This window comes from Plectropomus leopardus, chromosome 24, assembly GCF_026936395.1.
Source record: "Plectropomus leopardus strain MGB_pleo_1.0 chromosome 24, ASM2693639v1, whole genome shotgun sequence".
Lineage (NCBI taxonomy): Eukaryota > Metazoa > Chordata > Actinopteri > Perciformes > Serranidae > Plectropomus > Plectropomus leopardus.
This window is the reverse complement of record NC_142199.1, coordinates 18186148-18211378: the sequence shown is the minus strand read 5'-3', so window position 1 is coordinate 18211378 and position 25231 is coordinate 18186148. Positions and strand designations below refer to the sequence as shown.

Sequence of the window (25231 nt, the reverse complement as noted above, 5' to 3'; positions counted from 1 at the left end):
AATGTTAATCCAAGTGAAAGTTATTGAGTTATTACTTGAGTTAAAGTACAAGTAAAGTCAAGTCAAGTCAATTTTATTTATAGAGCCCATTATCACAAAACCCTCTGCCCTTAGACCCTCACATCACCCAAGGAAAAACTCCTGAAAAAAGAACCCCTGTAACGGGGAAAAAAAGGGAAGAAACCTCAGGAAGAGCAGCATAGGATGATGAGTGCATGAGTCTCATGCATATATTGATACGGAGGTGTCCAAAGGTATGACCGCAGCATCGAGCAACCGGGACTAAGAGCACGATCAGGGCGGCGGGGGTACAGAATCAGTGCAGTCACAGCACGAGCACAACCAAAGGCAGGATCACAGCATCAGCACAGATTTCACAATGATCAGGCAAAGCAAAGGTTGTGGCCAGGATCCGGAAAGCTGGAAACAAGGGAGCAGTAATGCTCGGAGAGGCAACGGATTGGCGTAGTGCAGTTCAACAGAACCAAGGTGGTGAACAGTAAAAAGGATAAGCACTCAATGAGGATCCTAGAGTCATTGATCAGAAATTACGACTTAAATATGAATTCCAGAGAGAGGAAGCAGAGCCAGAGTGGCAGGTCTGAACGGACTCAAAACCACCGCCGCCGGATCGGGCAGAAAGCTCTGCCACCTCTCCCTCCTCCCCGTTACACGGACGGGGATTTCAACTGAGCACAAGAAACGTGTGCTCCAGGAATATACACACTAACGAAACTAGGGTCACTAAACTGCTATTATGGCTTAAGATGTCATCAAGTCATAACCTGTTGGTTGGGCTGTAGTCTGTGATGTCATTATGTCATCAGCTGTTGTATGTGCTGAAGTCTATGATGTCATCAAGTCATTAAGTAATGTACAGGCTGCAGTCTGTGATGTCATCAATTCATCCATTGTTATTCGGACTGCAGTGTACAGTGTCATCAAGTGTTGTTTGGGCTACAGTCTATGATGTTATCAAGTCATCAGCTGTTCTTTGGGCTGCAGTCTATAATGTTATCAAGTCATCAGCTGATGTTTGGGGTGCAGTCTATGATGTCATCAAGTCATCAGCTGTTGTTTGGGCTGCAGTCTGTGATGTCATCACGTCATCAGCTGTCGATTGCGCTGCAGTCTGTGATGTCATGAGTCATCAGCTGATGACTGGGCTTCAGTCTATGATGTCATCAAGTTGCAGCTGTTTTTGTGCTGCAGTCTATAGCTGTGTCCCAGTTCAGGGTCTGCATTCTTCGGAGGCTGCATTCGAAGGCCGATTATGTCCTAGTGCTGCGCAAAGGCTGTCCCATTTGGTCACAATTCGAAGGCCCCTCCTTGAGCAGCCCACAAATGCGGCCTTATTTTCCCTCTTTTTGGAGGACACATCGCTACTATCCTTCGCGGCCTTCCATTTCCCAAGATTCCTTGCACACCGGTTATTCTCAAAACTCTTTTGTCATCATGGCAGCACAGAGCGGAGATCGGACCGCAGATTTCACATTCAAATGTAAGTGAAAATTAAACGCCAGATATGCTAAACTTTGAGGGACCTTAAACTAAACAAGACCAATATCAGCTTTGGAACTGAACATTTCTTCACATCTCATAAAATATAACTGAAAAATCCTCTTTGATTAACAATAGAACATTTGTTGCGTGGCTTTGTGAGAAGTGTGTAATATCTTGTGATATTTAGGTAAACTAGAACCTCTGAGACTGTGGCGAACGCTTTTCTCCGTGACATCACACTCACATCATACATTCCGAGTTCCGGAACTTTCAACTGCTTCTGTGCAGAGGCAGTTGAAAATTCTCACACTTTTTGTGATATAGGTCTATGTCATAGATTATAAATAATATCGATGTTTTGCATTTAGCTGAAAGGGGCATATCTCCACCTGAAAGGGGGCATTTCTCCACCTGTATATTGAGACAAGGACAGCCATCCAATTAAATGGCGAGCTACACTGTCGCACCACTGAAATGTAATGTTTGTCAGTAAATTTGAGTAAAATATAGACATTGCGTATACACATTGCGCATTTACCACATGAAACACAGATGTGGAAGTGAATTCTTTGTGATATGGATCGCCTCCATCTCAGGAAAATCAGTCAACCGTGGGAAAAATCACTTTTAATGATGGGATCATATCTAATGCGTCTAAAAATGTTCTGAGGATAGCTGCTGTGTGCAGGTCCTTGTATTCACTTTCCTCCATTTCCAATGATTCCAAACCGCTGTTCTTCACTTCCTGACAACCATCTGACTTTCACGTGTCATCAGCATTAAATGACTGAAAAAGACTGATAGCAGCTCATCTTTTGCTCGCTCACGACACATTTCCTACTAAGTCCGGCTTGGATATGCTGTGACTTATTCTGCAATGATAAAGCCACTCTACACAATCATTCTAGAGTTATGAATAGCAATATGTTTCTGTTTGGTAAGTGTGTGGCGAAGGTCATTCCAAGTAACGCACTTTATGGATAATATAAAACATAAGGTCGAAAGCATTAACATGCCAGTTAGGTGTCATAGTACTGCGCCACCTACTGGCAACAAGAAGTAAGCCTTGTAAGACAGTTTAAGATGATATTTACATGCTGTGATCCATAATTCATATCCAGGAACATGAGTAGAATGTGTTCTCCAGCGACACGGTGGACACAAGGAAAGAAAGAAAAGAGAAAGTCGTCAGGTGACATGGTGTTCGAATGACAAGAGGTGAAAATCCAAGAAGCTCCACACTGAAGTCTTCTCTGCCTCACTTTTTATTTTTTGACATATGTATTATATTGATATATGCTCCTTTCTCTCCCTCACAGATGCAGATACGCTTGATTTTGGCCTGCATTTCCACCGCAGACAGAGAACGCCGCCCGGAGACAAAGGCCGCAAGCGCAGAACCAAGAGGCCTTTACCAAGAAAAAAAGGACACACAAAACCATCTACAGTGAGGAGACAATATGATAAAAACACACCTATTTACAATATTTTTATATATTTATATATCATATATTCATATTTATATATATATTTCTAAACAGAAGTCATCCAGGTACATCAAGCTCAGACAACTTTATAGTAAAATAATACATACTGTCGTGCACTCCTGGCTCTCTGGCTTGCGGCGGAGACAGAGGCTGAGCTGCTGCTGCTGCTGCTGCTGCTGCTGCTGCTGCTGGCGGTGGCGGTGGCCGCAGCCTTGCTGGTCGTGGCAGTGGCGGTGGCTGCAGCTTTGCTGGTGGTGGCGGTGGTGGTGGCGGTGGCTGCAGCAGCCTCGCTCTCTGTCTGTCTCTCTGCGGACATAGCGGACGGCGTTCTCCATCTGCGAGCCAGGAGCTGGCGCCATCCTCCGGAGGTAGTTGACAAATCTATACAAATCAGACAATTGGTCACATGATTATTGTCATCAATAGTCAGTTGAGCAAATAAATGAAAAATAGAATTCAAACGTTGCAATAATGTACCGGATCTTTTTGGAGTCCTCAGACTCATACAGGGCCTGCAGGGTCTCGAACTTAAAGTCCCCAAAGCCAACAAGTGCCTGTCCCTCCTGTCCGGGCTGGAGGGACCTCACCAAGGCCTCCTCGAACGCACGGTGGAACCTGACCGCCTCCACAAAGTCAGGATACGCCGAGGAGGCGCTGGGTGAAGGCGCCCTGTAGGTTCACAGAGGGAGGTTAAAACTGGACACTCCTCTAATTGTATGATGCGTATCAGATCAAAGGACGTCACCTTGTTGGCCGTCAGTGGGGACTGAGACCCTGTCCTCTCTCGCTCCTTCTGGTGGGAGGCGACCAGGTTCACAGCGTAGACCACGTCATTCTCCAGGAGCCAGTGGAAGGTCTTGCCCTGGTATCTCCCGAACTGGACCTTCCACCGGCTCAGGACGAGGGTGGCGTTGGCGGTGTTGCCACCCTCGGAGGTGACGTGGGCCTGTGCCTCTGCATCCACCTCCTCCGGCTTCTTTGCCCGGTATGGGGCCTGGCCCCGGCAACCCGCAGCAGGCCTACAGCCTGGGCCTCTGAAGAGGTTTCAACAGGAGGGTCCCGTTAGGGGCCCTCCTAAAAGTAGGATGTTCCATCTAAACAGAGAAAATGAACGTTAGCAGAATACTGGCAGGAAATACTTTATGATCATCATAAAGAAGACAAGATGACGATAAATGACGCGTAGCCTCGGACTTACAGTTAAGGTTCTCCTTAAATCTTCAAAATCTGTAATGACAGTGAGGAAACAGCACATCTCTGGACTCAGGTCTCTTTTATGTACAAAAGAATACAAAAGAAACCTCTTCATTACATTATCACAGATGTTCTAACCTTATTATCTGTATGAAATAAACATCTGGATGTGTCTGATTAAGCAGCTGTGTAACACTCCTCCGGACTGCTGAAATACACACGTGAATGAATGAGTGAGTGAATGAATGAATGAATGAATGAATGAATGATGAAACATGATGCAATATTAAACCGGCGCCGACGGCACGGCAAGTTGTGTCAGACTGCGGGTCACCGTTAGCTCGTGTCTCATTAAGAGACTGTGCTCAGCTCTGCTAATTGTCGGTTTACGCGCTGCGGCGATAAATAATGTACACGATTGATTCCGTCGGTGATAAAACTCCGGTCAAAACGCAAGTCCGTGCCAACGTTAATGCCTCCTCCAAATCGCGAACGGGGCTGCGAAGGACCGAAAACACCGCCGCTGACACGCGGCGCGATTGGCAACGCTTTTGCTGCTCACAATTCGTAAAAATATGACAAATGCTGTACTCACGAACTTGACTCCGTGGGGTCCGATCTTGAACTGAGCGCCAAAAGGGAGAATCCAAGATGGCGATCGCGAGGTGGCTTGTTGAGTCAAATCGAGCCTTCTGATTGGACGCCCAAAAGTTGGGATCGTGTGATTGGCCGACGCTGTTGGAACATGAGTGACCCAACAAGCCCTTGTTGGCACAGAGACGATGGCATTTCCAGGGGCGCAAGGATGACACGCAAATTCATGAAGCGTTCCTTATTTTTAACCCTAAATAAGTTTTTTAAAAATGGGAACGTGCATGCTAAAATTGAAATATAATTCAAATTGGACCAAAAATTTACTTAAATTGGAAAATAATTACTAAAATTGGAACAACAAATAAGTTCAAATCGGAACATCATTACTTAATTTCGAACATCATTGCTAAATTTGGAACAGCATTACTTCATTTGGAACAAAATATTTTTAAATTGTAACGTCATTACTAAAATTGGAACAACAAATATACTAAATGTGGAACATCATCACTAAATTTGGAACATCATTACTTAATTTGAACATCATTACTAAATTTGGAACATCATTACTTAATTTGAACATCATTACTAAATTTCGAACATCATTACTTAATTTGAACATCATTACTAAATTTGAACATCATTACTTAATTTCGAACATCATTACTAAATTTGAACATCATTACTTAATTTCAACAAAAATATTTTTAAATCGTAACATCATTACTAAAATTGGAACAACAAATATACTAAATTTGGAACGTCATTATTAAATTTGGAACATCATTACTTAATTTGAACATCATTACTAAATTTGGAACAAAATATTTTTAAATCGTAACATCATTACTAAAATTGGAACAACAAATATACTAACTTTGGAACATCATTACTAAATTTGGAACATCATTACTTAATTTCGAACATCATTACTAAATTTGGAACATCATTACTAAATTTGGAACAAAAGCACTGAAACTGAAGTAAAATGTACTTTAGTTGTGTGATTGGTTCCACTGCTGAAACAAATAAAGTCAGGCTCCTCAGATGATGGAGATGAGCAGTGGATAATGGAGGTAGCTGCTGCTGAGCAGGAGGTACCTGCTGCTGCTGAATGGGAGGTTGCTGCTGCTGCTGCTGAATGGGAGTTAACTGCTACTGCTGTGTAACGGGAGGTAGCTGCTACTGCTGCTGAGTGGGAGATGGCTGCTACTGCTGCAGAACGGGAGGTAGCTGTCATACTGTCGTAGCAGGCGGATCTTCTCTGTTTGGTTCCAGGCTTAGTATCTGTCTCTGGACATTCATAGGGCTCTGAGTGAAGGAACCCTCTGAGAGGAACTGTGTCCTTAAAATCTGTCCTAAAATGTCAAAGTTAGGACTCAAACACAACCTTGTCTGTGTTCCAGTTTTATTTCGTGTCCCCCTCTCCAAACAGAAAAGCAACATGTGCACTAAAACTGGAACAACAGCGAGAAGATTGTGTTGTGTGAATTTATGAATGGATTCATGTTTGTGTGTGTGTTTGTGCTGTCAAATATAATACTTATATGTGAAAAATATATATTTTTCCAGAATTATTATGATCTTTAAGATCATTTTTTTCAGGTCAGTTGCTTTTTTGGTAATACTTTCCTGTTGGTGTGTGTGTGTGTGTGTGTGTTTTTGTTTTTGTGATATAATTATTATAGTTATTGTAATGGGAGGTAGCTGCTGCTGCTGCTGAAATGGAGGTAGCTGCTGCTGCTGCTGAAAGGGAGGTAGCTGCTACTGCTGCTGAGCGGGAGGTAGCTGCTGCTGAGCAGAAGGTAGCTGCTGCTGAATGGGAGGTAGCTGCTGCTGCTGAGCGGGAGGTAGCTGCTACTGCTGCTGAGTGGGAGGTAGCTGCTACTGCTGCTGAGTGGGAGGTAGCTGCTACCGCTGCTGAGGTGTATCAGAGGTGGACCAGCAGCTTCTGACTCTTCCCACAGTGAGTGAATAATGTTCTATTTTGAACTTAATCTTATGCTTCGTAATGTTCATAAAGTCTTTGTAATGTGGTTTCAGTCTCAGACTGTTCGATGATCATGTGTCAAAAACAGCTCCAACAAGTTGTCGTTTTTATGCCAATTTTTTTATTTTTGTTTTTTAAATTTGTGACACAGTTTCAAATATACATACTTATTTTTCTAATACTTAGAATTGTACTGCAGATATAGTAAATTTTACAGGATAATTACATGTATTTTATGTTGTGTCTTTGACACAAATTTAAAGAAATTTCCTCCATTTGTTCGTGAAATATTGCGTTTAGGAGAACAGGATGAATGAACAACCTGAAAGTCTGATGTCAGAAGCATAAAAACAACCCATGCAGTTTCCTTATTCAACTGAACTGAATCCTCCAAAACCTGCATCAACAGCAGTTTACTGCGTTCAGATGCCTTTCACAGGTATTTCAACCATAAAAACGTGAGCAGTTTGTTTTCTTTCAAAAACACGGCAATTAACATTTTGGTAAGAAATGTACCACAAAAGAGAAAAAGAGGGAGAGACAATTATTAGAACTTAAAAACAAAAATTAATTTAAAATTTGATCTAGGGGAAAAGGTTTACTTTTGTTGTTGCAAATTTGCAAAAAAAAAGAGTCTTTCTCTGAGTTTATAAAGTTGGACATTTGTGAAAAAAATCACTAATTTCTGAGAAAAATTTAAATTTCTTGGATTAAAATGGAAAATTTGTAAAAAAGGTTATACTCTGAGTTTGTAAGGTCGCAAATTTCTTTCACAAATTTTGAGAAAAAAAAGTTAGCTTTTCTCTGAGTTGATTCCCAAAAAACAGAAAAAAATAAATTTTTCTGACTTTTTTTCCTCACTAATTTGCGACTTTATAAACTCAGAAAAATGGACTTTTTGCTCAAAAAGTTGTGACATTCATCTCAGGAGTTCTACGATTTTTTCAGGATATTGTGCTCTTTTGTCCCCAAAATCTACAGTGACCCCAATATACTGCCGTAGCAGGCGGATCTTCTCTGTTTGGTTCCAGTTTTAGTATCTGTGCAGCCGGAGCTGCTCGACAGAGCAATGATCAATGATCAATGATCCTCAGGGGTTAAATTTTGGTTTGTTACAGTCACTCAATCACTGATAGAGAATTATCACAAGCAGAAATAAGTACCAGCACAAATGTATGTAAATATAAATGTTAAAGTAAAAAGCAATAGTAAGTAAAAAAAATATAAATAATTCATTAATGTATAATAAGTTGAGTACGTACATTTGTAAAATTAAAGATTAAATTATTTACAACTTTAGAATTTAGAATGAATGAATTCATGTCTGTGTATGTGTGCTGAAAATATAATAATTATATGTGAAAAAAAATTACACTTTTTTAAAACTAATTTTTACTTTACTAAGTTTTACAGAATTATTATAATTTTAAAGAGATTTTTGTGATATAAATATTATAATTATATGTTAAAAATTACTTTTACAGATTTTTTTTTGATTTTCAAGCAGTAAGTTCCTTGTTTTTTGTTCTTTTTTAAACTTTAACATTTGTGTGTGTGTGTCTTGTTTTTTGTGCTATAATTATCATAACCGTATTTTTAAAATCAAGTCTACAGATTGATATTTTTAAGCATTTTTTCAGGTTGAGTTTTCTTTTTCCCTTGTGTGTGTGCGTGCATTTGTGAATCCATATAACAGGGAACCTCCATGTTGTTACACATTCACCAACAGGGGACGTTTTTAAGGTCCCCACTTGGTCATGCAGTAAATCATCCTAAAATGATGTGTTAAGGCCTCTGGTTAAATTTTTCAATATTTGCCAAGAGGGGACCTAAATGTGTGTGTGAATATCCATATTCAGCTCTGTCCCTGCTGGTTGGAGCAGGTATTTGAACGACCTCTTCACACACATCATTTTTAACACTCCTCTTCAGGGTGAACGACTTGCAGTCCCCAGCAGCCTTTCAGACTGTAGATGGCCCGTTAAACAGCCTTCAGTAACGTTAATGTGGATGACATGGAGGTCATAGAATGTATCAAATATGATACAAATGGCTTTATAGGGTTAATGATGAATGATAATAAAACCTCTCCTGAAACATGATTTTTTTAAATCATTTTTTGTTTTAAAATACAAAGGTTAGCTTTAGGTGATATCTTAACTTTTAAGCTCCATACAGTTTTAAAATAAAGGGTTATCCAGAAGGCAGGAGAGAAATTAGTATTTTAGAGTCTAAAACAAAAAAAGAAGACTATGAACCAAGCAGAATAAAATCCTAAATAAAAAGGTCAGCAGTAAGACTTTTTCTTTTTAGGTTTAATTATATAAAATGATGTAACATCAGACTTTTAAACCTTTAAAGACCTTTAAAGTTGTTCAGTCCCTGACCATACTTACCTCACAAGCACTCATTAGTTTTTCTATATATACAGTCGTCTTCAAAATTACTCATACCCTTGCTAATTCTTGTGATTTTTTCATCTAGTGATGAAATCAATGGATGTTTTCAAATTTGTGTATCAGTTATATGTGACCAACAATTGAAAGAATGACAACAATACAAAATTCAAAAAAATATTTATTTCTGGGGTATTTTATTAATGGAGTCCCAAAAATGCCATGTTCAAAATTATTCATATCCCTGACAATATTTGATTTTTGATTTTCAAAATCAACTTTAAATAACAATCGAACATTCGTTACGAGGCTTCGTGGAGAAGTGTGCAATATCTCGTGATATTTAGGTAAACTAGAACCTCTGAGACTGTGGCCGAATGTTTCCTCTGTGACATCACACTCACATCAAAGACAGATGACATCACCATACATTCCGAGTTCCGGAACTTTCAGCTGCTTGTGATTGTTTCTGCTCAGTTGGTTGTGAATAGAATGACATGAAAAGTGTATAATACCCGGATCTACTGACCCATAGAGTGTGCGTAGAAGTGATGAACGACAGCCCGAACACGGCTGAGTGCGACCGACTGTACCCGAGCACTAACGCTGACTCACTGGCTCGCTCCAGGTTCGCTCACAGAAATGGCACACGAGTGCACGAAGTGAGCAGCGCTCGTTCACGCGTATTCCTCTCGTAGTCTGCTCGTAGTGGGTTAGATTATTAACAACAGCAGCTAATCAGCGATATAACGACAGCGGTGCTGGTCAGTTTTTATATTTAATTGATAATCAGCCATTAAGTACTAGCTTTACGTCTGATGTATTACTAATGTCTGTGCAGCGGAGGTAAGTAAACATTGATATTAAAGCTTTATATTGCAAAGTTGAATTGCAGTTGGGCTATTATTATGTAATATTACGCTTTATGGGTTGGATGAATGTTAATTATTGTAAACCCACACAAACGCTTTAGCATTTGTGTACATTGAATTGTGATATATGTCATGGATGTATTAAATATAAACAGACTCTTTAACCGACCAGCTGGCTGTATTTTCTTGTCATAGGTCTTTGACATGATTGATTACAAGATAACACGATCGTCGTGATTCCTCGTGGCCGTTACAGATACCAGACAGTTAGTGCCTAGGATGTAATTAAAATATCCGGTTGTGTGCTGTACATTTGAAATGTGTTGGAGTGGAATTATTTAGTTCAAGACCGTGTAGTAATGATAAATTAATATAAATGTCAGTGAAATAATTCTTTTGTATGCTTGGAAAATGACTTACATTAGAAAGTTCTACCTGTTAAAAAAGTATATTTTTTTATTTGGGTTGCATGAAATGGAAATATTTAAGTATCTAAAAATGGTTCATAGATTACACATAAAGAATTTGCGATAATAACTTCCAAAACAAGTATAGTATTTAAAAGGGAAATAAACAGGCTTTCCAACAGTAAAAGATTTATTGCCAAGGAACATTACTACAACAAAGAAATAATCAACCAAACACAAATTTCCTTACTTTTTGTGTTTAGTTTATGTAAGTATATACAAGTGTGGATGTGTAAATGTGTGTGTTTGTGTGTGGGAGAGAGAGACAAAAAGAACAGAACAATAACAGAGGCTACAACGAGACGCCAGGTCCAAGATGCTGGATCAAAGATGGCTGCAGAGCGAGGAAGGCCTTAGCTGCCCATGTGGTTGGTCAAAGGAACAAAGAAAAGCAGGAGCTTTATGTTCCCTCTCTGTGTTTCTGCTGAGAGCCAATTTATAAGTGTTGGATCTAATATGTAAATAAGGTGCTTTGGATAGTAAAAGGGGAATTAAGATGCATGTGAAACCCTGTCTGTGTGAGGCATAAACAAACTCAATTTAAACCAGCCCGGTTCTGTAAAATCATTTCAGTTCATCAGTAATGTGTGTTTTAAGACACGACAGCCTCACTGGCAGAGATGACTTGATAAAGAGCCGGATGTGTCAAAGTTTCCGCTGATGAAGAGATAAAGAAGTCACGTTGTTGGGACCGCAGAGAGACGCTGGTGATGAGGGTTGAGTTTGTGAGGTGTCAGTGTTTGACGGACTCTCAGACGGAGACCTCGGAGCAGAATGGCTGCAGTCACAGAGCTCTGGTTCCTGCTGTTTGCTCTCATCAACAACATTCATGCACAAGAACTCATCAGCATCAAGGAGGAACGGGACTCTTACACCTTGAGCTCCCGAGGAGGCCGACTCCTGCCTGATCTCCAGGTCTGTTGGTGAGGAGAAGCTCGTCCTGTGGAACACCTCTGACCTCTGGTCCCACAACTCCACAGCACCTGAAGACCTGAAACAACGACTCTCAGTCATCAGCACAAACAATATCTCTTCTTACAAGATCCACAACCTGACCCACTCAGACTCTGGCCCGTACCGAGAGGAGTGTTGGACCGACGGCAGAGTCACACATGACAAGAACAGATCTGTCATCGTCTGCAGTGACGTGGATCAAGAAGGAAAATATTCAGTGACTCATGGAGGAACAGAGGTTCTGTCATGTAACAGAGTGGTTGGCAATCTGAACGTCCTATGGCTCAAACGTGACTTTGGATTTAAACAGGAAATATGGAGCAGAGTTTTTGGGGACAATGAGACATCAGTGATGGACGATGTTGGAGGAAGATACCAACTGAATAAAAACACATCAGCTCTTCACGTGTTTAATTTCACAACAACAGCTAAGACAGAGTTCAGCTGTCTGCTGATGGAGCAGCAGCAGTGTGTCAGCAGTGACTCTGTAGAGTTAGAGGTGTTCACAGAGGCGATCTATCGCTCAGTGGGAGAGACGGCCGTGTTACCGTGCGCTCTCACTGATTTCAGTGATGACCAGCCCCCACGCTGGACTGTAAATACCATAGAACAACCAAACCAGACTGTGGACCAAAACTACTCTCTGGTGGTTTCATCACTGACGTTAAACCACTCAGGTGAGTACGTCTGTAAAACTCCTGTCAGTGAGAAAAAGTACTATCTGGTGGTGTGTCTTAACTTTGGTCCTCCTGATGTAGAGCTCTTCTCAGAGGGAGAAAACGTCAATCTCGGATGTAAAGATCGGGAAAGGGGTCGGTGGGTTGAATGGTTCATCATGTTGAACCGAACAGAAGGCAGAGCTGTTAATATATGGTCTTTAAGGGGGATGAGTAGAATAAGGTACGGTGAAGGTGGTTCTTTGGTTATCGCTAATGTCTCACTGAGAGACACAGGAGAGTATTGGTGTGCAGTTGTGGATGAACATTTGCAGTGTCTGTCAACAAGCAAAACAGTGTTACAGTACAGAGATCCGTTTGGGGTTCACTCCACCTTCTACAAAGTGAGATGGTCAGTGCTCAGCCTTCTGCTGCTGACGCTCTGTGTCATCGTGGTCGCTGTGAACCGGAGGACCAGGACCAGCTATCACTGAAATGACCGAAAAGACCTAAAATCTTCAAAAACTGGCAAATTAGTGGTTATGTAAAAATGATGTTTAACGATGCTGAAATAAAAAGAGTGCATGAAAATCAAATATCAGGACAAAACCGGACAAACATACAGAGCATGTGTGTCTGTCACAGGTGGAACAGTTGTTACAAATTAAAACTGTTAAGTTCACGATGAAAATTAAAATAAAAATGTTTAAAAAATGTGGTTTTTAAATATACAGCTGGGATATGGTTTTCTTTGAATGAAATGTTTCAGAATTTTGATTCTATTCTTTTTCTTTTATGAATTCTGTTTTTGTTTTTACATTTTTTTTGTGTTAGTAGTTATGTTTAGTAGAAAATGAGTTCTTCATGTGAATACATTCAGTAAAAAGGGAAGCTACAATCAGCTATAATCGTTTCTCAGCTCAGAAGTCGACCTTTGACCTGACAGCGTGCAGATATATCTGTATATATTGTACATTTTGTGTGCATATTTTCTTTGTGTTGTTGTGGGTCCGTGTGACGGACTTTTATCTTGTTTTATTGAACTGATGTTTGATTTGAAATCAGATGATGATGTGATTTTTTTAATTTCATTTGAAGGAGTGTAAGTTGTTTTTCATGACATCATTTTTATGTGATTGTTATTATACTCTAAATCTATATCAACCAGTAATCAATCGTCTCTATAATAAAGCTGAAATAGAAACAATCAAAGTCGGTCTCCACTTTTTACTGTTTGGATCGTGTTTTTTGGTTTTAATGATAATAAGCAACAAATCTGTTGTAAATTGAATGCATGGATCTTTTTTTTAAACATGTAAAACAAACAAAGCAAAGAAGAGATTTTAACCCTCTGAACACTGAGCTGTTTCTCCAAGTTTTGGTTCATATATCCTCACCTTTTTCTTTTCAGCACAGCCTGGGCTATCGGGATATTTAGGCTGCAGTGACGTAACTTGAATGTACATATAGTTAAGAGACCATAAAGACAAAACAAAAAACAAAACAGAAATCTAATTTTACAAATCTTTAGTGATAAATCGCACAAATTTTCACAAATATTATGTACAAGCAAACACACACAAACTAAACTTTCTACACACAATTCAGAAAACTATTTACAAAATGAATTATTTAGACAGCCCTGTGAAGAAAGTCAAATTATGACACAGAGGAACAATTTACAGGGAGTGAAGGAAAAAACAACAAAGCAAAAGCAAAAATTAAAAATGAACTTTTTACTTTTTTTTTTAAAAAAAAAAAAAAAAAAGCTTTTTCGGGGTGTTCCAGTCAACCCCGCATCTTAGCGTTAGCTGATCAGAGGAATTCACAGCTGGCTCTGATGTGGGACTTTTTGTTGCATAAAGCCGACTGGGAGAGCCTTGTCTTTGTTGACCTTGTCCAAGGGGCCGTGTAACTAGTTAACATGCCGCAGTCTTATTTGTTATGAGAAATAACCAGACAAATCGCTTCAAATCGAGAAAGAGCTATCATTCTGTGGATCTTTTCCGGGTTCCGGGTGAGGTTTCCCGTGTTGAGTCAAATTTAGCCGCAGGCTCCACTCCTGGTGGTCCCCTTCCGTCAATTCCTTTAAGTTTCAGCTTTGCAACCATACTCCCCCCGGAACCCAAAGACTTTGGTTTCCCGGACGCTGTTCCGATGGGTCATGGGAATAACGCTGCCAGATCGCTAGTTGGCATCGTTTATGTTCGGAACTACGATGGTGTCCGATCATCTTCAAACCTCCAACTTTTTTGATAAATGAAAACATTCTTAGCAAATGCTTTCGCTATCAAAAAATTTCACCTCTAGCCAACAATACGAATACCCCTGGCCGTCCCTCTTAATCACAGTCCCAATTCAGAGAGAAAACCCACAAAATAGATCCGGAGTCCTATTCTATTCCTAGCTGCGGTATTCAGGCGACCAGGCCTGATTTGAACACTCTAAAAGTAAATGCTTGGACCCCAGGGGACACTCAGCTAAGAGCATCAAGGGGGCGCAAAGTGGTAGGGGCAAGTTTTTTTTCCGTCAGACTCTTTGGTCTGGCCTCTCCACAGAAGACATTCAAAGACACTCCAATAGAGCAGAGCATACTCCTGTTTGTGAAGTCAGGAGTATGCTCTGTTCTGTTGGAACATCTTTGAAAGTCTGGATCACTGAGGCACACAAGCCCCAGCAACACGACAAGGCAGAGTCCATGCCGGGATGTTCTACGGATGTAGATACAAACACGCACGATGTGTCTCTGTCACGTCTGACTGCTGAAAGTTTCCCTTGATGATGAGATAAAGACATGAGGATGTGGTGAGCGCAGAGAGAGCTGATAAGCTGAGTGGTGTCAGTGTTTGCTCGACTCCAGCAGAGAGGACATGCAGAGTGGACAGGACGACATTCACACTGTCCTTTTCTGTCCCCACAGTTACTGCGGGGAATATCTTTCAGACATAGTGCAGCTCCACACATCCATTTCATGCCATGACATCTGAGGGAAAAATGCAACTCTGAGCTGGACACAAACACACTGTCCAGCTGCATTGTGGGTAGTAGTGGACAAGGTACTCTATTAATTGAGTGAGAGTATAGCTACTCCTGGCCAAATGTTAATCCAAGTGAAAGTTACTGAGTTATTACTTGAGTTAAAGTACAAGTAAAGTCAAGTCAAGTCAATTTTATTTGTAGAGCCCATTATCACAAAACAAGGTTTGCCTCAGAGGGCTTTACAGTGTACGACATCCCTCTGCCCTTAGACCCTCACATCACCCAAGGAAAAACTGTAACGAGAACCCCTGTAACGGGGAAAAAAAGGGAAGAAACCTCAGGAAGAGCAGCATAGGATGATGAGTGCATGAGTCTCATGCATATATTGATACGGAGGTGTCCAAAGGTATGATCGCAGCATCGAGCAACCGGGACTAAGAGCACGATCAGGGCGGCGGGGTACAGAATCAGTGCAGCCACAGCACGAGCACAACCAAAGGCAGGATCACAGCATCAGCACAGATTTCACAATGATCAGGCACAGCCAAGGTTGTAGCCAGGATCCGGGAAAGCTAGGAAACAAGGGAGCAGTAATGCTCCGAAGAGGCAACGGGATTGGCGTAGTGCAGTTCAACAGAACCAAGGTGGTGAACAGTAAAAAGGATAAGCACTCAATGAGGATCCTAGAGTCATTGATCAGAAATTACGACTTAAATATGAATTCCAGAGAGAGGAAGCAGAGCCAGAGTGGCAGGTCTGAACGGACTCAAAACCACCCTCACCGGATCGGGCAGAAAGCTCTGCCACCTCTCCCTCCTCCCTGTCACACGGACGGGGATTTCAACTGAGCACAAGAAACGTGTGCTTCAGGAATATACACACTAATGAAACTAGGGTCAGTAAACTGCTACTATCGCTTAAGATGTCATCAAGTCATAACCTGTTGGTTGGGCTGTAGTCTATGATGTCATTATGTCATCAGCTGTTGTATGTGCTGAAGTCTATGATGTCATCAAGTCATTAAGTAATGTACAGGCTGCAGTCTGTGATGTCATCAATTCATCCATTGTTATTCGGACTGCAGTGTACAGTGTCATCAAGTGTTGTTTGGGCTACAGTCTATAATGTTATCAAGTCATCAGCTGATGTTTGGGCTACAGTCTATGATGTCATCAAGTCATCAGCTGTGTTACTGGCTGAAGTGTATGATTTCATCAAGTCATCAGCTGTTGTTTGGGCTGCAGTCTATGATGTCATCACGTCATCAGCTGATGACTGGGCTTCAGTCTATGATGTCATCAAGTTGCAGCTGTTGTTTGTGCTGCAGTCTATAGCTGTGTCCCAGTTCAGGGTCTGCATTCTTCGGAGGCTGCATTCGAAGGCCGATTATGTCCTAGTGCTGCGCGAAGGCTGTCCCATTTGGTCACAATTCGAAGGCTCCTCCTTGAGCAGCCCACAAATGCGGCCTTATTTTCCCTCTTTTTGGAGGACACATCGCTACTATCCTTCGCGGCCTTCCATTTCCCAAGATTCCTTGCACACCGGTTATTCTCAAAACTCTTTTGTCATCATGGCAGCACAGAGCGGAGATCGGACCGCAGATTTCACATTCAAATGTAAGTGAAAATTAAACGCCAGATATGCTAAACTTTGAGGGACCTTAAACTAAACAAGACCAATATCAGCTTTGGAACTGAACATTTCTTCACATCTCATAAAATATAACTGAAAAATCCTCTTTGATTAACAATAGAACATTTGTTGCGTGGCTTTGTGAGAAGTGTGTAATATCTTGTGATATTTAGGTAAACTAGAACCTCTGAGACTGTGGCCAAATGTTTTCTCCGTGACATCACACTCACATCATACATTCCGAGTTCCGGAACTTTCAACTGCTTCTGTGCAGAGGCAGTTGAAAATTCTCACACTTTTTGTGATATAGGTCTATGTCATAGACTATAAATAATATACATGTTTTGCATTTAGCTGAAAGGGGGCATATCTCCACCTGTATACTGAGACAAGGACAGCCATCCAATTAAATGGCCTAATCCAGCTACACTGTCGCGCCACTGAAATGTAATGTTTGTCAGTAAATTTGAGTAAAATATAGACATTGCATATACAGTGAGCATTTACCACATGAAACACAGATGTGGAAGTGAATTCTTTGTGATATGGATCACCTCCATCTCAGGAAAATCAGTCAACCGGTGGGAAAAATCACTTTTAATGATGGGATCATATCTAATGCGTCTAAAAATGTTCTGAGGATAGCTGCTGTGTGCAGGTCCTTGTATTCACTTTCCTCCATTTCCAATGATTCCAAACTGCTGTTCTTCACTTCCTGACAACCATCTGACTTTCACGTGTCATCAGCATCAAATGACTGAAAAAGACCGATAGCAGCTCATCTTTTGCTCGCTCACGACACATTTCCTTCTAAGTCCGGCTTGGATATGCTGTGACTTATTCTGCAATGATAAAGCCACTCTACACAATCATTCTAGAGTTATGAATAGCAATATGTTTCTGTTTGGTAAGTGTGTGGCGAAGGTCATTCCAAGTAACGCACTTTATGGATAATATAAAAACATAAGGTCGAAAGCATTAACATGCCAGTTAGGTGTCATAGTACTGCGCCACCTACTGGCAACAAGAAGTAAGCCTTGTAAGACAGTTTAAGATGATATTTACATGCTGTGATCCATAATTCATATCCAGGAACATGAGTAGAATGTGTTCTCCAGCGCGACACGGTGGACACAAGGAAAACATCAAAGAGTCAATGTGGCGGGAACAGCAGCTCCTATTATAAGCGATTACAGAAGCAGTGGGAGGTCTGCTAAAAATGTCTGTATCCTCACTGTGCTGCATTATATAAACTGTGACGTCAGTAATACTAAGGTCTCATACTAAGGTCTGCTTCTGTGCTTGGACCAATCCTTTTTACTTTATATATGCTTCCTCTAGGCAACATCATTAGAAAAACACTCATAAATAAATTTTCATTGTTATGCTGATGATACACAAATGTATCTACTGTACCCCCGCTCGCCCTGATCGTGCTCTTGGTCCTGGTTGTGCTGATGCTGTGATCATGCCTTTGGACACCTACGTATCAATATATGCATGAGACTCTGACCAATATCATCATAAACCCACAATGACCCACAATATCATCACAGAGTGCATTTGATAATTTCGCACCTTGTTTTTCTTCCTTTTTTTTCCCCCCGTTACAGAGGTTCTTTTTCAGGAGTTTTTCCTTGAGTGATGTGAGGGTCTAAGGGTAGAGGGATGTTGTACACTGTAAAGCCCTCTGAGGCAAACCATGTTTTGTGATAATGGGCTCTATAAATAAAATTGACTTGACTTGACTTAATATCTGCCGCCTGACAGTCATCACACAACACTGCTGCCTAACCAGAGCAAAAGTATTTTTTCTCTAAAAATGATCATCATATTATCATATATCATAATCACTGATGATGTAGAACATTTCTTGAGAGATTGTAAAAGTGCCTGCTGCGTCGTTGCTATGGTGATGGTAGTCAGGTGCCACGGTGTTCGAATGACAAGAGGTGAAAATCCAAGAAGCTCCACACTGAAGTCTTCTCTGCCTCACTTTTTATTTTTTAACATATGTATTATATTGATATATGCTCCTTTCTCTCCCTCACAGATGCAGATACAAACACACAGGATGTGTCTCTGTCACGTCTCACTGCTGCTTCCTGCGCGTCTCTCAGTAATCTGAACACATCACAACCTCAGTGGGTTGGGACACCTCCAAAGTTTCCCCTGATGCAGTGAGGATGTGGCGAGCGTAGAGAGAGCTGATAAGCTGAGTGGTTTCAGTGTTTGCTCGACTCCAGCAGAGAGGACGAATAGAGGGGACATGTAGAGGGGACGTGCAGAGAGGACAGGACGACCTGTCCCTCTCTGTCCCCACAGTTACTGCGGGGATTATCTTTCAGACACAGTGAAGCTCCACACATCCATCTCATGCTGTGATGTCTGAGGGACAAATCCAACTCTGAGCTGGACACTGTCCAGCTGCATTGTGGGAAGGGGCAGACAGTACTCTATTACTTGAGTCAAAATATAACTTGAGGTAAAGTACTGGAGTAATGTTTTTAAAAAAAAACAAACTACTTAAATATTCAAAGTACTTTGTAAAAAATCTCAGCACATTGTTGTATTGTGTTTGCATCTTCTGGATGTATATATGTATATTTGTCTTTGATTTGATTTATTTCAAACGTAAAAAAAATAAAATAAAAGTAATATTAACAGGAAATCAAAAACAAAGCAAAAGAAATGGTGAAAGACGAGATAACTTTATGTATTTGAAAATGGGTAATATCCATCAATTAATTCATATCAAAATATGTCAACATATTTCATAACTCAAATTGGTGACTCAAAAACATAAATTGTGTAGGTATTTGGCTAGAAAACAGGGCAACCATTTAATGATTAGGCCTCATGCAAGGGTCACCAGTTGTCTCATATATTACACTAAACTATCAGTTTGGGACTCTGATTAATAATTAAATTAATAATTATAACCAAAACGACCATGTTAATAGTAAAGGTGAAGGATTTCGGAGCTCTTGACACAGTAGTTGGCAATTTACTCACTTTGTACAATATTAAGCAGACAGCAAGTATTCCAAAAATACATTTATTCAAAAAGAAAGCAAAACTTCTCTGCCAATGCCAAGCAGCTTATTCTGCTATTGACTCTTGTTTGTTGGATTGGATGATTGAAGTCTCAAGAAACAAGACATATTGTCAATTTAATAATTTATTCATTTAACAAAAAGGAGCCTCAGTAGCGTGTGGAGGAACCATACACAGCCACAACAGCCTGGCACCTCCTCCTCATGCTGGTCACCAGCCTGGTCACACACTGCAGTGGGATGGCATCCCTTTCTTCAGCCAGCATTTGCCGTATGTCAGCCAACGTGGTTGTGCTGGTCACTCTGGCACGATTCTTGGAGCGACAGCAACTGACCACTGTAGCAGGGCCCATCCTCACAGGTGCTGACAATCAGGTGCAAATCAGGCACCTGCCTTGGTTAGTAAAAGAGGTGTTTAGTTGCATGCGAGACCCTGTCTGTTTGAGGCATGAACAAACTAAATCCAAACCAACCCAGTTCTGTAAAATCATTTCAGTTCCTCAGTAATGTGTGTTTTAAGACACGACAGCCTCACTGACAGAGATGACTTGATAGAGAGCCGGGTGCATCGAAGTTTCCGCTGATGAAGAGATAAAGACATGTGACAGGTTGTTGAGACCGCAGAGAGAAGCTGATGATGAGGGCTGACACAGAGTTCATGAGGTGTCAGTGTTTGACGGACTCTCAGACGGAGACCTCGGAGCAGAATGGCTGCAGTCACAGAGCTCTGGTTCCTGCTGTTTGCTCTCATCAACAACATTCATGCACAAGAACTCATCAGCATCAAGAAGGAACGGGACTCTTACACCTTCGAGCTCCCCGAGGAGGCCGACTCCTGCCTGATCTCCAGGTCTGTTGGTGAGGAGAAGCTCGTCCTGTGGAACACCTCTGACCTCTGGTCCCACAACTCCACAGCACCTGAAGACCTGAAACAACGACTCTCAGTCATCAGCACAAACAATATCTCTTCTTACAAGATCCACAACCTGACCCACTCAGACTCCGGCCCGTACCGAGAGGAGTGTTGGAACGACGGCAGAGTCACACATGACAAGAACAGCTCTGTCATCGTCTGCAGGAGAGTGGTTCATGGAAGAGGTTTTGGAGTGACAGCTGGGGCAACAGAGGTTCTGCCATGTGAGGGAGCGGCTGACAATCTGAACGTCCTGTGGCTCAGACGTGACTTTGGATTTAAACAGGAAATATGGAGCAGAGTCTTTGGGGACAATGAGACATCAGTGATGGACGATGTTGGAGGAAGATACCAACTGAATAAAAACACATCAGCTCTTCACGTGTTTAATTTCACAACAACAGCCAAGACAGAGTTCAGCTGTCTGCTGATGGAGCAGCAGCAGTGTGTCAGCAGTGACTCTGTAGTGTTAAAGGTGTACACAGAGGCGATCTATCGCTCAGTGGGAGAGACGGCCGTGTTACCGTGCGCTCTCACTGATTTCAGTGATGACCAGCCCCCACGCTGGGCTGTAAATACCATAGAACAACCAAACCAGACTGTGGACCAAAACTACTCTCTGGTGGTTTCATCACTGACGTTAAACCACTCAGGTGAGTACGTCTGTAAAACTCCTGTCAGTGAGAAAAAGTACTATCTCCTGGTGTGTCCTAACTTTGGTCCTCCTGATGTAGAGCTCTTCTCAGAGGGAGAAAACGTCACTCTCAGGTGCAAAGATCAGGAAAGGGATCGGTTGCCTTTTTGGTTCATCAAGGCGAACCGAACAGAAGGCAGAGCTGTTGATGTATGGTCTTTAAGGGGGATGAGTAGAATAAGGTACGGTGAAGGTGGTTCTTTGGTTATCTCTAATGTCTCACTGAGAGACACAGGAGAGTATTGGTGTGCAGTTTGGGGTGAATCTTTTCAATGTCGGTCATCAAGCAAAACAGTGTTACAGTACAAAGATCCGTTTGGGGTTCACTCCACCTTCTACAAAGTGAGATGGTCAGTGCTCAGCCTTCTGCTGCTGACGCTTTGTGTCATCGTGGTCGCTGTGAACCGGAGGACCAGGACCAGCTCTCACTGAAATTACCTAAAACACAGTTTTTCATATTTAAAAACTGGCAAATCAGTGACTCCATAAGAATGATTAATGATGCTGAAATAGAACGAGTGAGTGAAGAGTGAAAATCAAATATCAGGATAAAACTGGAAAAAAACATACAAAGCACATGTGTGTCTGTCACAGGGCTCACAGGTGGAACGATTTTTACAATGAATTAGGTCTTCGATGAAAATTTATTTTTAAAAAAATGTTTAAAAATGTGGTTATTAGATATAGGGCTGGGATATGATTTAATTTGAATGAAATGTTTCAGAAAACTTTTATGAATTCTGCGTTTGTTTTTACACTTTTTTTGTTAATTTACGTTATAATTTGTAATTTATCTAAGTTACGTTACGTAGAATATGAGTTTCTCATGAGAATATATTAAGTAATACAATCTACAAACTTTTTGTTTTATTTTAAATGTTATGCCTTGATGTTGGAACGGTTGTGACAGTGAATTAAAATGTGTAAAGTCTGGTTCACAATGAAAATTTATTTTTTAAAAAAATGTTTAAAAATGTGGTTAATAAATATAGAGCTGGAATATGATTTAATTTGAATGAAATTTCAGAAAACTTATGAATTCTGTGTTTGTTTTTACACTTTCTTTTACTAATAGTTATGTTTAGTAGAAAATGAGTTCCTCATGAGAATATATTAAGTAGTAAAATCAGCTGAAGCTTCAGCCTGAAATTTTTCTGGATGATACTTTTTGTTTTATTTTAAATGTTATACCTTGATGTTTAGAGACAGAGAGAAAAATAAGAATAGTGAGAGACAAAGTTTCTCAGGTCAGAAGTCGACCTTTGACCTGACAGCGTGCAGATATATCTGTATATATTGTACATATTGTGTGTGTATTTTCTTTGTGCTGTTGTGGGTCCGTGTGGCTTCAGGGATCAGAGTTTTGGGCTGCAGCCTGACACACAGCAGGGGGCGCTCTGCACTCTCACACTGTTGTTCATCATCTTTAACATTTCAGTTCTTCACCTGTGAACGCTGCTCTCACCTCAGCTTTTCTTTTGGATCATGTCACTGACTTTATCTTGTTGTATTGAACTGATATTTGATTTGAAATCATATGATGATGTGATTCTTTTTTTTTTGAAGGAGTTTGAGTTATCTTTCATGACATCATTTTTATGTGATTGTTATTATACTCTATATCTATATCAGCCAGTAATCAATTGTCTCTATAATAAAGCTGAAACAGAAGCAATCAAAGTTGGTCTCCAGTTTTTACTGTTTGGATTGTGATTTCTGGTTTTAATGATAATAAGCAACAAATCTGTTGTTAATTGAACGAATGAATGTTTATTTCAAACATATGAAACAAACAGACAAAAAAAAAAACTCAAACAAAAACAAACGAGCCTTACGGCTGACTGCAATGAAGTTAAAAAAAAAAAAAAAGGCCCATACAAAACCTATATTCCAGTCTCAATAAACAAATACTCAAACTACTAAAACTTCAATATCACATGTTCCAAAAACAGTAGGAATAAGTACACACTTAAATACAAGCCAAAAATAAATGTGGTTTTCCCAACTCAAATTAACAAGTCATAATAACACTATTGCTCAGATGTGTTTAGTAGTTTGATTTCTTTCAAATGAACAGTTTTCATGAATGTATCTTAAATTTAAATCATGTTTTTTCGTGTGTGAACTCCAGGAAGTTTTAATCAAACAGCTTTTTGTTTATTCATATTAGTTTCCGCGTATACACAATTGATTCATGATTCATTAGAGGTGATATTTTGATTTATTTTACACAATGGAATCATAGAAGGGGTTAAGCTGAAAACATGTGGAACATTTAATGAATTTAAACATGTTTTTAAAAACAATATGTACTGAAGAGGTGGGAAGTGGCAGAACACAGAGGGGAACAGGACTGAGACCACCAGAAAATCTTCACCTTCTCAGCGTTGTCAGATGTACGATAATTATTGTATTTGTATGATAATTTTGTCCTCTGTGCGATGCACAATCAATTATTACAAAATTTCCGTAACGTACAATAATTTAACCACAAATACAATAAGCACTTAGTTTAGTTTACACGTCTCATTTTCACTCATTTCCTGGCTCCTACATCTGTGCTTTCGCATCACTTCTCACATGATCTCCTTACAGCCAAAGGTGTTTGGTGTAGTCCACAGTGATTGAAAATGATGGCAGGTTAGCTGATGAAGTCAATGAATTTGTGATGACAAACATTTATTCAGCTGGATGCCCACTAATTGGCCTCCACCTATTTACATAAACACACTTAAACTGGAATTGAAAACACACGCCTTTCGTAAGCCGAAGTTTTTCGGCCTCAAATGAGTTCAGTGAGTTTAAGCTATGACATGATGTCATCAAAAATCCACTTTAAATAACAATCGAACATTTGTTACGAGGCTTCGTGAGAAGTGTGCGATATCTTGTGATATTTAGGTCAGCTAGAACCTCTGAGACTGTGGCCGAATGTTTTCTCCGTGACATCACACTCACAACAAAGCCAGATGACATCACCATACATTCCGAGTTCCGGAACTTTCAACTGCTTCATTTCAGATGAAAGTTCCGGAACTTTCAGCTGCTTCATTTCAGATGAAAGTTCCGGAACTTTCAGCTGCCTCTGATTGTTTCTGCTCAGTTGGTTGTGAATAGAATGACATGTAGTTAGTAAAGCAGTAATGTTTCCAACAGCAGAGTCAGTGTATGAAGTGAAGTGTGTGTTGTGCTTTGGCTTGGACTTTGTTGCTGTGTGTGTTCTCTTTGGCTTCCCCTCCCCGTTGTGTTTGTCTCCCTGCAGTGTGTGTGGCAGGAGGTGTGTCTGGCTCCCTCTCTCTCCTGAGTTGGTAATGAGGCACACCTGCTGTGAATCCTCAGCAATCAGCTCCTCCAGAAAAGCTGCTCTTCACTCCTCTGCCAGATCATTCTGCCTCGTTCTGTAGTGTTTCTCTCTGTTTCCTCCTCCAGTGGTTTTTCCTCTGATAACCTTCCTGTGTTTCCAGTCTTTCTGCTGCTTGTTTGGATTTTGAACACTGATGAAATAGGGATATGCAATGCCCTGGGCTCACATGCTTCTTTGAATAAATGAATGATGGTTTACTTTACTTTAGGAAACATAGACCCCAAGTTTAGGTCAAAGCTTGCTGCAATCAGACTCCTTGTTAAAGCCAAAGCTAATGACATTAACAGGTGTGGTGTTGATGTTGTTTTACAAAAAATAGACAGGTTAGAAGAAAGGAGCTGTTTTCACCTACAGTAAACGTAGGTATTGTGAATGTACCTTTGAGGAAATGCAAAGGAATTTTGATGAACAAAACTTTACTAAAAGGACAGTGGAAAAATACATTAGACAGTGCATTGAAATCGAAAGGGCTAGCACAGA

The 25231-nt window shown here is 40.6% G+C and overlaps 1 protein-coding gene and 1 pseudogene across 1 annotated transcript; one reads left to right on the top strand and one right to left on the bottom strand.

Annotated features, from left to right (window-relative positions):
- Positions 1-325: 325 nt before the first annotated feature.
- On the bottom strand, positions 326-4084 carry LOC148185540 (uncharacterized; annotated as a pseudogene).
- Positions 4085-19209: 15125 nt separating this feature from the next.
- Positions 19210-22932, top strand: LOC148185539 (uncharacterized). Its single transcript, XM_088074373.1, has one exon. It carries the CDS (start codon positions 20488-20490, stop codon positions 21817-21819), a length of 1332 nt encoding a protein of 443 aa, XP_087930499.1. The 5' UTR covers positions 19210-20487; the 3' UTR covers positions 21820-22932.
- Positions 22933-25231: the final 2299 nt, after the last annotated feature.

Bases quoted from the DNA above. Each gene is read 5' to 3' on its own strand.
- LOC148185539 (XM_088074373.1), top strand. From the start codon at position 20,488: ATGGCTGCAGTCACAGAGCTCTGGTTCCTGCTGTTTGCTCTCATCAAC.